At 37.6% G+C, this 14,179-nt stretch overlaps 1 protein-coding gene across 1 annotated transcript in view; it reads left to right on the forward strand.

Moving 5' to 3' along the window:
* Positions 1 to 14,179, forward strand: part of ALDH1A1 (aldehyde dehydrogenase 1 family member A1) — a 53,260-nt gene that overhangs the window by 369 nt on the left and 38,712 nt on the right. The window contains exon 2 of the mRNA XM_008541215.2: positions 12,952 to 13,056. Coding sequence (XP_008539437.1) covers positions 12,952 to 13,056 — 105 coding nt within the window. The remainder of the gene's footprint in view (positions 1 to 12,951; positions 13,057 to 14,179) is intronic.

The raw sequence follows: 14,179 nt of genomic DNA on the forward strand, positions 1-14,179 counted from the left end.
GTCTGGGTTTAGTGTCTCGATCAAATAATGAATTCTTAATCGTATCAGGCAACTTTTCATAAAATTATTTCTTTGAATGTTTCTAAGTGAGAGGAGTTCTCTTCTGTGAGAAAGGCTCTGGTGCCAGGATTCAGGGGACTTCACTAAGCACTTCTCCTAATTTCAGCATAGCCCAGCTGTACAATAAAGGAGGCAAATACCAACCAGAGAAACTTGCTGGCAGGAGTCTAACAACCGGGAAATGATCTAAAATTTAAAAAAAAAAAAAAAAAAAGAGGAGAAACAGCGTGCTGAAGTAACATGATTTTTCTATGTGTTTAATGACTGTCAAAATCGAAGGACATACATCTGATAATTGGATCCTGATTCAAAAACTTCTGACTTGCATTATTTAGCCTACTTTGGGAAAGCTAGCATTCTTATTTATTTCTCCTGCCAAGTTTGTTGCCATTGGAGCATAATTGTTAACTGATAAATATTTAGAGAAACAAGAGCAGGAGCCAGATCCAGACTTAAAAATCCACAGCTAAGAAGAACGAGGAAATGGATCCTGCTTGAGTAATTCAAGAGCATCTCTGAGCTTCACCTGTGTCACACTGTTACATGCCTGCTTTCCTATCAAACCAACAAATAAAACAAAAAACCAGTCCAACCCAAATCACTTAAAGTTAGCTTTATGGCCTGAGGTAGAAAGTAAGGAAAGAAAGGAGCTGTTCCAACTCAGGGAGAGCCATTTTGCTTTCCAAATTAACCAATGAAAAACCAAGAGCATTACAAGTGAATGATAAAGTAAAAGCCCCGCTATTATCTATTTATTTCCTTACTTGTATCCATGGATGGTTTTGAAATCCTAAGTTCTTTGCATTTTTATTTTCATACGCACAAGTGAGGAAGTTGTTCAGCTGTCTAGCTCTTTTCCTTAGGAAACTGTCTACAGAGATTAGATTGTGCCTCTAACATGGTTGACCAGCAGCTGTAAAATGTATTAAGGTGCTATTTTCACCAAGTTTTATGAAAAGGAAAAGCAATTTTTCCATTTAATTTTATTCTAAATGGGAACATGAAAAATGTGGTAAGTCCGTATCCTCCAGAAATTTACACTTGGCAAAGGTATGCCCAAAAGATGACAAGACTCCAGTCTCCCCAACTTTCTTACTCCAAGTGTGTCATTCACAAGAAATTTCAACCCAAAGCAGGCATGTTAACAAATGCATTTCGCAAAGATCAAGATTGTTGGCAATGATTGAATGATCACATTACTATTATTACAAAGAGTATTTTTCCCTATGATATGGGAAGTTACGTTGGTGCTCCGAATGTCACTTTTTTAAAAAATTCAGCTTTGCAGAAGTTTGCAGTCTTCCTTGTATGTCTATCTCAAAGAAGCTCGAATGTAAAATACTCTTTCTGCTGAATTAAGTTTCATCTAGAAGTTATTAATTAGGCTTGTAGGAAACAGTACTAGACAAATGAGATCGCCCTTAAAATCTAACATGCAAACACACATTAGTGAACCTTTAACATAGAGAGATGTTTTTAAGATTGAAATCTCCTGTTCACTTCCAAGTCATTGCACAAGAACACTCCTCTGCAGAAAATGACTGAGCTGAGTGTTCAAAAGAAGGCAAGATTTAAGAACTTCTCTGGGTAAAAATACCCAATGCACATCAGTGAATTTTGATGGCTCTCACACCTTCTCTATAGCTCTGTTTTGCTCAGGTAGCATTTTATTGTCTGATTTAGTGGTTACAGCATTTTCACACTTGGGAGGACACCAGTTATGTATGTAATTAAATCTAAATGAGTGAGCTTTTTCAGATGCCTTTGCATGTTTTTTTACTGTGCCCCACTGAAGAACTGTATTGGATTTGCCCTTGCAAGAGGAGTTGGAAAAGTGATGGTGATTAACAAGTTTCCTGGTTGCAAACCAAGCAAGCAAAGATTTTATAGTGTTTGAGGAATTACCTTCTATGGCCAGCCTGTAAACTCCTGTGTTATTTTTCTCTTACTATTTTAATGTTTTTCTGTATTATCACTAGAAGTAGATTGGTTATTGGGGCAAGATGGAAGAAAGAGACAACAAAGGATGAGTCATAAATTATTGCAACTATGGTGGAAGAGCTGCATATTCTCAAGCTTGAGATTGCTTTTGACTCAAACAAAAGAAGTCATTGATGCAAATCTTTTATGACTTATTCTCTAGTACAGTCTGATTATTTTTTTGTTGGGGTGGATAAAACAGAGATCAGAGTTTAAGAAATACCTTCTATAATGATACAAAAGTTTTTAGAATTTAAAACCTCAATAACGTCATTACAAATCCACATACACCCGGAATCCACCTCTGTCCTCATTTTTCCCCTTTCCAATTCTAAGTGAAGCCTACATCTGCCAACTCATCCATTTTATTGAGGCTTTAAATGAAGTGCTTTGAAAGTTATGTGATCACTGGGCAAACTACATTACCTCTGTCTGCCTCGGTTTTCTTATGTGTAAAATGGGAGTAATAAAGCTACCAATTTCCCAGTGTGGATAAAAGCATTAAATGAGTTTAATGCACACAAAGCACTTGAAATAGTGCCTGGCACATGGGAAGTGATTGATCAATATTAGCTATCCTGGTCCTATTTATTTTTCTGAATTCTTTCCACTTTTCCAGAATTTTCTTCTACTCAACCTTTCCTAAACCTGGTTCCCACAAGTGTTCCTCTCATCTTATTCTCTTCTCCTCGTTCTTCTGTCACTCCTTTTTGCACAGTCATGCCCCATCTGATAAGGATTCCATTGGAACAAAGTCCCAAGGGTTAATCCAGGAGTTCAGGGTTCAAGAACTTCCTCTTACGAGATTTGGTAACTCTATTTTACATTCTCCCTTCACCACATTGTTTTTAACCTTAAAAAAAAGAAGAAATAGGAAATTCAAGAAGATAAGCTTCCTCAGACAGAATTCAAACTCCAGTCTTTAACTTAACTCCTACACTTAACCTACTGAACAATAATATGTTCATGCTAGAAAAGATCGTCATCAGCTAATGACATTTCACACACACACGTACACAGGCACACACACGGAAAACAATTATAGCTAAAATTCATTGTGTTTACTCTCTGCCAATGACTGTTTAAGTTCTTTATGGTGATTTTATTTACACCTCACAATAGCTCTATGAGGAGGCGACTATTCCTGTTTCATAAATGAAGAGGCTGAGGGACAGAGTGGCTAAGCCACTTGCCTTCAGTTACACAGCTAGTTGACTTCAAATGCTGGCATTCTGAGACCTCACACCAAGGGGCTTGTCTAAGATCAATATCGCTGCTTTGGCACATAGAGTGGCTGGAATCCTGTTCTGTCCTTTATTCTGACTTTCACTTGTCCATTCCTGATCGCTGGAGGGAACATGGCCATGAGCCTTCCCAGCTGCTGCTCAGCTGTTCCCAGGCCAACAGGAGGAAGTTCATCGCCAACTTAGAAAAAGAGGAGAACAGTAAGGAAGAGTGGAAGCAAACAGACTTTCTGCTTTGATTGGAAAGTTGGGGTTTGGGCTGAGAGAGGCTGTGATGCAGACAGCTTTGACATAAGGGTGCAGTTTCTATGTGAACTACATTTCTTCAATTCCTGTGCAATAAATAGGAGATCACTTTCCTAAATTTCTAGTATTATTGTTTAACCCATCTTAAAGATATATTTCTGATAGAGAAGAATTATGAATCATTGAATACTATGTGCTAGACACCGTCATCTTTTTTTAAATTCTTACAACAAAGAAATTCAGGCCACACACATTTACAAATATCTTCTCCTCTTCATTCATTTCTCCTATTTTTCCTTCCCTTTATCTAACAAGTCGTTAAACGACTACTCTGGGCTAGGTCTTATGATAAAAGAAGGCTAATATGATTCTTGCCTCATGGACTTACATTCCTGGAGAATGTGTGAGGTGGAGTGGGGAAGAAAATAAGCAAGTAAGTGAATACATTAATCACAAATGATGATAAATGCTGGAAAGAAGATGACTGAAAGCTGGGAGACAATGAGGGGAAGAGTTTACTTTTGATGGGGTGTTAGGGACTATCTCTTTAAGGAAGGGACATTTCAGGTGAGCCTGAGGAATGCAGAGCGTAATGTGGCCGTGGAGAGTGGGAAAAGAACAAAGATGGAGAGGTAACAGCACGTGCGAAGAGGTCTGTGGGCAAGAGCTTGATATGTTCAAAGAACTATCAAAAGGCTAACATGGCCGAAGTACAGTGAGGGAGGGAGAGAATGGATGAGATGAGACTGGAGATGGGGGTTGCGGCCCGATTGCCTGATGGCTTTATTGGACGGAAACCACTGAGGGGCGCTTACAACAGGACAGGACTTAGGTTCAAGACAAAGCTGATTGTGCTGTGGCACTGCTTTCGTTTGGGAAACATTTGTAACTCCCTGCTGACTGAAGCAATATTTTGTTTGCTTTTGGCTTAGAAGCAGTTGAACAAATAGCTGGATGCCTGCAAGGTACAGTGTCTTAACAGGATAAGCCCGGCTTTGATTTCCGGCTCTTCTGCTTATTTAATGATGTGCCTTTGGCCAAGCTTCTAATCTCCTTGAGTTTCAGTTCCCCTGTCTGTAAATTGGGAATAATAATGACTACCTTAAACAGTGGCTGTGAGAATTAAGGGAGGTAATTTGTGGAAAGTGCCCAGCACTTATTAGCTACTTGGACTAGCTCTCCTTAACGCTCTCCTTCCCAAGATGACTCCTAAATTCTAAAATGATTCAGTTTCCAACATAAGAGGAATGATACTTGCCTTGCTTATCGCAATTCAAAACTGCTTTCATCTATTGATCTCATTTGAGGTCCATAATTAACCACTGGGAAGGAGCTGGGGAAGATGTTACTAATGTTCCATTTTAAAGCTGAGGAATCTGAGCTCAGAGAGTTTAAGTGATTCGCATAAGGTCACACAGCTCTTAAAAGGAAAATATAAAATGAACTGAATTCTGAATCTCCTCCTTCAGATCTGATACTTTTCCACAGTTCCGTTTTTTTCCCTATATACTGAAAACAGTAGTACTCAAGTCTCACTGGATTGTCTCTAACAAGTGCTTTCACATCTTTTACTTAATTTGTATCATTCTTTCCTTACTCTGATTGAGAGGATGGAAATTTGGATGATGAGAGAAGAGGAGTGATTTGAACACCAGGTCTCCAAACAGGTGAACCAATGAGAGAAGATATTCTAGAGTAAGAATTCTAGAATTTGAACGTGCAAGTGAATTACTTAGGGATCTTGTTGAAATGGAGATTCTGATTCTGTAGGTCTGAGGTGAGGTTTGAGAGTCTGCATTTGTAACAGACTTCCAGGTTTTGCTGATGCTACTCAAAGCGTGGTCTCTAGGCCAGGAGCAACAGTCTAAAAGTTTTGAGTCAACCTTACAACTACTTACAGGAACCACCATCTAGTAAGGGACCTGACTTCCTGTTTCTCCCAGAAACTCACACTCGACCAGGTCAGAACCACTTGCCTTCCTCTTCAAAAAGCACTTAAGTCCAACAGGAACCAGATCATGGCTACAAACCAGTGATGGAACCAACCATTAACTTTGCTTTTGGGAGATAACCATTCATTATGAATGTAATATTTTAACTCATCTCTAAGGGCTGCTTTCTTGGCAAATATTTTGTTCTCTGACATTTGCCTGATTCAAGAAGTCTGATCAACAAAAATCTTAAAGTAAATAGCACATACCCTAAGGGAGAGTAATACCCCCATTTCATAAGCACTCTTAGTAGTACAAGTGCTCATGGTTCTTTAAACTGGACTTCACCTAACAAATTTGTTGTTGATTGCTTGCCAGAGTGAGGGAGATGAGTGAAAAAAACTCTTAAAGAGTATGAGAAACAACTTGAAAGCTTCTTTCAAGGAAATGCTTCTGAAGTGGCATGGATTAATCTATGAGATGATATAATACTGAGCAGCATAAAAGAAATCTCACAGAAATAGAGGCATTGATAAAATGGTGATACACTTGTCTCCAAATAGCAATGATCTGGCTGGGGGTGGGGGTGGGTTGCATTTTCATGATGCTATTATACTTGTAGCCAGATATGTTACACATTTACCAGATGTCAGTGGCAACGTGGGCAGAGCCAAGTTCAAAAGAACGTAAGCAATAATTGCTTCATAATTAAACATTTATTTAAAATTCACTACTATTAAATTAGAGAAGTAGATATTTGCAGAAACCTGGATTTCATCACATTGATATATTTTGAGTGTACGTGTGTGTGTGTATCAAAAACCCACAAACAGAGGCATTGATTGCAAAGGATGTAAAATGTTGCTAATATTTGGTTTTCTAATATTAAAATGTCTCTACATGATGCCTTTATGGGAATGTTGGAATTGTTAATGGAAATGTGTTTGCTGGGAATTTGCACAAATATCACAGATCTTAAAATTTTGCCTGAACAGCCGCCTTGCCCTCCCTAGGTGCCTTATCTGACTCTTTTCGCTGCTCTCCTGATACATTTTTAGAAGTCGAAGGAATGTAAATAACGACCAATTGAATTAGGCTCTCCTTTTGGCACTTTCTTTAGAAGGAAGAGGGCTTACATGCAATCAGTTGTATTGTTGGCTCTCGATATGGTTCAGTATTAAAGATGTACAGAACGTTGTAGTGCTTCCACATGCTTCCCTCTTTGACACCGGATATTTTGATGTACAGAACTTGTTGACAAATATTTTTGTCATCTGTGGGACAGCGAAGGTGTAGCTCAAAACAGAAATGCTTTAACATCTTCTCTTTTTCCCTGACTGAGTTGAAAAGGCGGAAGGGGTTTTTTCCAAAAACAAGGAAAAAGTATATTCACTCATGCTCCTGAAGTCAGACTATAATATAAAACAGAAATGAAGGGAAAATTTTATTTCTCCTACTTTTGTTTTGGTCACTCTCTCATTTTGCTTTCATTCTTTTGACTGCAGTTAAATATTTTCCTCCCATCTGTTATTTCCTCCCTAATTTCCTCTTAGTTTTTTTTTACTCTGAGTCTCAATGTTTAACTGTGCTGCCTCAGGGTTTGGATTGAAAGTAGTTGCCAGAGACCCAGCTTTGATTCTTTTCAATGTTTAACACCCCAACCTGACTTTGGTCCAGTCTTTCTCTGATTATTTATCCCCCATGGCATTCTTTCTCCCCACCCTCACCTCCATGGTCTTTGGTACTTTTTAGGTTTTTAACCCTGAGAAAAGGTTTACACCCTTACGATGCCCATCACTTCCTGTACATTAACAACACCACCCATCACTCCACATCCTGTGACCCAGGCTCTGGGGTTTGGAAACAGAGGTGACATAAAATGGAGACTCATCATCCTTCCTCACCTTTGGCATATCTTAAAAGAAATCCTTTGTGCACTGAAAATGCGATCTGTTAAAATCTCTCTGCCACCAAGAAAGCACTGGCTTCCCTTGCGGGATCTAGAGCCGCTGCCCCACTTGCAGTTCTGCAGAGAAAATGTGAATTTAGGGCACCCTAAATATCTGGTGGAGGGAGTCAGGGACTCTGCCTTGTAAGCCAAAATGTTCCAAAATCTCCTAGCCACTGAGAAGGCTGATAGGTTTTATTTTACCTATTAGTCAAATCCAGCTTGATCCAAGCCAGAAAAGTTTTGAGGAAAATGCTTATTTAGAATTGTAGCTTTATACCAGGCACATTAAACCTGTACCCTGGAAAGAAAGGCTTTTTTTTTTTTTTCCTCAAAATTGTGAGTTATTCTTGGACACTAAACTGCATTCAGGAAATGCCCACTTTTTTTTTAGTCGAAGGTCATATGATGCATCCTTTAAAATCTAACATATCTAAAATTTAAAGAGTAAAAATTGATTTTTAAGTTGCTTCAACATTCCCATTGATTGTTTCCTCATATAAGAAGCACTTGAAGTCCAACCATATGCATAGGCATCTGTAATTTTCAATCAATATTGTGAACTTTAAGTTGAGGTCCACTTACATATGTATTATTCAAAAGTGTCCTGAGTCCAAAATTCATAAATAGAATAGAGTTAATATAATAGTTAGGTAGGAACCAAGAACTCTTTTTCACTTTTAGGCCATGATCCCTTTTTCCCTAAATTTGCTAACATTTAGTGTGGTTATCACCAGAGAGATCATTTCAACAGGCCTAAAATAGGTTTGATAGTTACTATAATAAACATAATTAGCCTATACTTCTCTGTATAACCATTTTATATAACTGGAGGCAGGATGATCCTTCGAAAACATTTGGCCACACAATTAGCTAAAGGCTGTGTCAAATGTAAAGCCAATAAAATCAAAATAGAAAAAAAGATCATTAAGGTAGTTCCTACCAATAAATTCTCCAGAGCTAAGGAGAAGAAAAGGATGGAGCAGTCTTGTTCTTTACAGCAGCCTCGATCATCTCTTTATCTGTGCTGAGATCTGGTTGGATGCTGAAAGGCCTCTGTTTATGGGATAATGTGTAATTTTCAGACTGTACTGCTACGTCACTCGACTCTAAAGCCTTATGACCTCATGCCTGGGATGTTAAAATTGTCTCCAGGCTAATCTCCAAGACTTTGGATGCTCTGCTTTAGATCCATTTGGGGTACATTAAAATCAGTATTCCTAAAAATATCCATTTGATCCTCTCACTCCCTTATTATATTCAGGAACAGAGTCCAAACTGCTCACTCTGGGCATCAAGAACCACCACAAATTGGTTTCGTTTTCATTATTGGAAGGAATCTAGTTTCCACTGGAACTCTATTTTGGGGCTAATCTTTTGACTATGTTACAAATATCCCAACAGCGTTCCCTCCTTTTCCATGTTGTTTTCCTTTTTTACCCCAATCCAAACCTATCCTTCAAGGAAGCATTCTTCCAGCCCACGTTCCTCTGTTCTGTGAGTTCCATTCTGCGATTTATTGACTAAAGCACTGCTTCAGTCATTTTGCAGTATAACCTTCAATTCTTTACTGGCCGATCTCACTAGAAATACACTCTCTTCTTAGATGATAAGCCCCTTGAAAGCAAGGGTCATCGTTCACTCATCTCACATTTTCCCACTGAAACTTCCAGATGTCTCAGGTATTTACTCATTATTTGATGAACACTTTTCTGATAAAAGAAACGTGACCATTTAGGATTATGAGAATGTAAGCACAAATTCAAAAAAAAACTGTGTTCAAAGTGTTCTCCTATATTAAAAGTTAAAACTGAATAATGCAGGGCAGTTGCTGGTAATTTGGGATCATCTACGACCGATCTCTTCTGTTGCCTGAAGGCTCCCAGATAAACTTGTATTCTTCCTTTCGGTTAATGCTCACTTAGAAAACATTCACTGACTTTAATCTGAAGGGGGAGTTTTCTGTACAGCTTAAATGCAAGAGTCTGCTAATGAAATTGGATGGTATATACATATAGAAATGGTTCTTTCACCAAAAGAGATTATATGAAGGGAATAGAATAAGCTATCATATATTGAAGCATAGTATTGAGAAGTTGAAACCACAAATTATCACAGACTTGAGGGAAAAGGACTTAGGTGGGAGTTGGGAAGTTTCACTGCAGGCCTAACAAAATATAATACGTACTATATCTTGTTTTTATTAGATTTGGGGTAAAATCATACTATGGAAGAGTGGAATTCTGGCTATGTCTCTGGCGGGGTGAGACTTGTGCTCTCCTAGTTTAGAAATATAAAGTCTGAGGGGGTGATACTATCTTTAGGGCAGAGAAAAGGGAGAATTAGAAATGTGTGAGTGAATCTGATGCAAATTTTGCAAGGCTGGCTAAAGAAATTAGGGCTAAGTGCCATGATGTCTTTAGTTTTCTCTTTGGAATTTGGTGAGCTGATAGGTAGATTTCTACCTTTAATAAAAGGCAGAACATAAATAATTTAATAGTAGTAAAATGTTATGTTAGAAAAGAGAAAAAAAGAAGTTAAATCCAATTGGACTGACAAGTAAAATCTTCATGAGGAGACAACATTTTAAGCGAGTGTTTGAAGTATGAGTGGAAGAAAAGAGTGAAACTCCAGTCTGAGGAACAGCATGAATAGGTGTGTGGAGCAAAGAAGGGCCTGGTGTATGAGACAGTAGGAAGAGGCTAAAACAAAGGGTAAACTGAAGAAATAATCGGATAAAAGGTTGGAAAAGTGTATTGGGGCCAGATCATAAGCCACCTTAATGCCATGCTAAGGAATTTGACAAAGAAGAACCACTGAATTGTTCTGAGGAGAGGACAAAATCTAAGGTGGCTTGGCTTAGGAAGATTATGATAAAAGGGTGAGAATTAAATTTGAATTAGGCAGAGATGTAGGGCAGGCAGAACAGAGCAAGGGTTTTTTTCTGATAGTGTAGAACACAGTGATTCAAAAGGATGAGTAGCGATTGTGTGTGTCATTACCGGAGAGGGAAAGCGTTTGTGTCTGAGAGGGAGAAAGGGAGAAAGCGAGAGAGAAAGGGGGAGGGAATGTGCACCAGCAAGCCTGAGAACTTTGGTTTGAGGTAAGAGCAGCGTAAAGCTAGAGATGACAGTGAGCTCAAATTGGGATCCGTTGATTAAAGTTGTTTCCCCTGGGAAGAAAAAGACAAAGAGGTAAGGGTTAGAGATGCATACCAGAAAGTACTCTTTAAGAGTAATTAGAGGATTTTATAAAATGCGTTTCTGATAGCTACAGTGCTGATTCACCCTGAGAGCCATTGGGCAAGTCAGTATTTTAGTCTGAATTTATCTTTCTTCGAGTTGAACTAAGATGCCAACGATTTTTTCATGAAGGATAATAGGAATTTTATGGTCTTCATCTGTATTCCATTACCCTATCAGAGACACAAGGACTTTCTTGAAACATCTACCTTTCTCATACCCCAATATATGTGTCCTTGGACAGCTAGTCTCTTCATCTGAACTGCTTTGCACCCCTGCCCCTTTATTTCTTCACGCTGATGTCTTTTTCCTGTCAATTCCAGGCTAGCACTACACTTCTTCTAAACTCCCCCAAATACATAGGTTCATGCTGTTGTGTCCTATGAATAATTAATTGTATTGGCTTGAACAGGCCAGTAAGGATGCTTATCCTTCCATTTGTTTGTTAGTAAATCACAAATACCATAGGGTACCCTTGTGCAGAATACCATAGGTCTTACACATGTGTAGCTACTGGATTAAAGTTTCCTTGGTTCAGTTTTAAGTTTTTCAAGAATTCTTTTCTGAGGTTAAAATCACTCGAGGACTGGGATTGTATTGGACGCTGAGGATAAGCCAGGAAACCAGACGAACACCGCCCTTGACCTTATTCCTTAAGAGGGAAGGCAGACGTTTAAAAATGACTTTTTAAAAAAAGTGACAAATCATACAGTAGAGGTATAGGAGACCAGAAGACTATTTCTGAAAACAGGATGTCTGTCTAAATAATCTCATAAATCCCAAAATACAGAATCAATTGTACTTAAGCATTCAGGGATACATGGTAATATATATTTTATTAATTTGTTAGAATTTTAAGCTATATTATGGACACTGCCCAAAGAATAGCCAAGTTAGTGCAAACTCGTAGGTTAACTTAAGAGACTGCTTTTATTTCAAATATACACAATATAAGTTATTAAACTAACAGTATATAACCTTGATAGCTGTCACTGGGGACTTTTTAATAGCTAAGTAATTTGTATTTAGTATAGCAATGGATGTAAGCCTTGGGGGTCAGTGTTTCAATACATTCACTCTCAAGGTTTCACTATTAGTAACTTACCTGTAAATATCAAGTAAGGAGACATGTCTGAATAAAGCTATATGTTATAAATCTAGTGCATACGTCAACCTTCATTTAAAACTACATGTATCGACTACCTGTGAGTCAAAATTTAATAAACTAGTTCATGTTGTAATATTAAATCTAACAGAAAGTTGTAATATGTCATATTTAATACTATACTTACGACTATTTTTCTGTTTCAATAATGAGAACAAGGAGAATCAGGAGGAAATAATGGGATGAGAGGAGAGAGAAGAAATTCTAGCTTTTGACAGAAACAAAACATAACTTTATTCGTCACTAAAGGAATACTTCTTAATTTGGCTTCATCAAATATTTTTACTCTAGTGAAAGGTGAATGAGATAACAAAGATCTATTCAGCTCCATAATGAGAGGCAAATTCAGGGCTGCAAAAGTTGAAACTCAGACTTTTTAATGACGTGCTAATACTGTTTAATATATCTATTCTTTTATTGTGCACACAGAACAAAATTCCATATTTTCCAGACCTCTCTATTTCTTTAGATGCATCTCTTTCTCATAGATACCACTAAGAAATCCAGTACCTGATTCCATCTGAAGGCAAATAAATTATTAACTAATCTTTTAAAAAGAAGAATGAAACCCTTATGCCTCTTAAAAGTTAATGAAAAAAATATCACTAGCCAATTTTTTCTAAGCCAACTTCTTTTAAAACTCTCCCTCAAGCTACCTTTAAAACCGTAAAATAAAAGATCCAAAAATAGTTATTTATGATAACAAATCACCAGTAGCTCAAGATGAGTATGTTCAGAATCTAAAGTGGAAAGTAGAGACAATGATTCGTAAAGATCAAGCCCACCAAAACCTCCACTCTTGCCTCAAATTTATGGTTATTTCAGATAAAAGTATCTTTTCCTAGATTGCTTCCTCCAGTGCATATTTTCTGGTGTTTAGATGATTTCACACCTTAGTGAAATTTAAAAGTATTCTTTCCTTTAGTGTTCGCGTGCATGCGCGTGTGTGTGTGTGTGCAACATGTCTTAAACAGCCAACAAATCCTGGGGAGGGGCTGCATATGAGGGAAGTGTGTCTATAACATTGGCCTCGCTTAGGCATTCTGTAATGCTTTAGTTTTGAGTTTATAAAAAGTTTCCAAAATGTCCGACATATTTAAATGCCTTTTTATCTACTTTCTCTCCGTCTGTACAGATCTTCATAAACAACGAATGGCATGATTCGGTGAGTGGCAAGAAATTTCCTGTCTTTAATCCTGCCACTGAGGAGAAACTCTGCGAGGTAGAAGAAGGCGATAAGGTGAGTTTTCCAAGTCTAGTTCTGTTTTATGCCAGGTTTCTTTCTTTCTCATCATTCTGAGCTCCCAAATCCCATTCCAAAGTTCAAGTAGACAGGTCATGGACATACGGTTTCTGGAGCCGTCTGGGGAAATTTTCCTGGTACATAAACAGCACTCAGTAGTCATGTAATGATGGTGAGGCTAGGCTTCTTGGATGTTCTGGTGACTTTTCTCATACTATTTTTCCTTGCTTGTTTTTCAATTGAAATAGTGTCTAGATTTATTGTACAAATAGACCACATGTGAAGTGATTGGTGACAGATTTAAAACACAAAGAAATCCTTTATTTCTATTAAATTGTTCTTTTTAAGCTGCAAAATGAAACTAAAAGAAAATTTAATATAAGACTTTTAGAACAATGTAATGCCAAGTTATCTCATTAAAAGCCATTGAATTCATATTAATCAGTACCTTTAAAATTGAATTTAAAATGACCTAAATTGAATCACAAATTCAAAAGTGTTGTTGCTCTCTAGCTAATAATACTAACAACAACAAAAAAAACCCAACCTTTATTTAGTGATCATTTTTTTTAATTCTAAATCTTGTTTTAATTTAATACTCAAAGCAATCCTATGGGGAAGGTACTCTTTTTAGCCACTTTTACAAATGATGAAATAGAATGGAAAGGTTGAGTGATTTACTCAAGGTGACATTGTTAATAAGTGATGAAGTCAACATTCAAATGCTGTCCTCTGACCCCAGAGCCTGTGACTGGCAGGGCTGCTGTCTTGCTTTATCATCATTGTATAAGCAAGACAGGGTAATATTAAATAGCCCAGGGGAAGGTGGGGGGGAGCCTTCAGAATTTTTATCTGAACACATACCTTAAAAAGTGTATGTGTTTCTCAGTTTAATATGAAATGATTTTTCTGGTCTTTAGTTGCCAGATATTATCAAGCTTTAAATCTCTATCATATAAGATATGAAGAGGTAAATTTTTTGGCTGAGTGAAAAGATTACTGGCAGATGAAGTCAGCAAACCCCAGGATAATACCGTTTGTGACACTGTGTTTCAGTTCACTGCAGCAATCTGACATTCCTGTCCAGTCTCCATTCTTTCATTACCTTCTCCTCAATCAA

The sequence above is a fragment of the Equus przewalskii genome, chromosome 22 (genome assembly GCF_037783145.1).
Source record: "Equus przewalskii isolate Varuska chromosome 22, EquPr2, whole genome shotgun sequence".
Classification (NCBI taxonomy): Eukaryota; Metazoa; Chordata; class Mammalia; order Perissodactyla; family Equidae; genus Equus; species Equus przewalskii.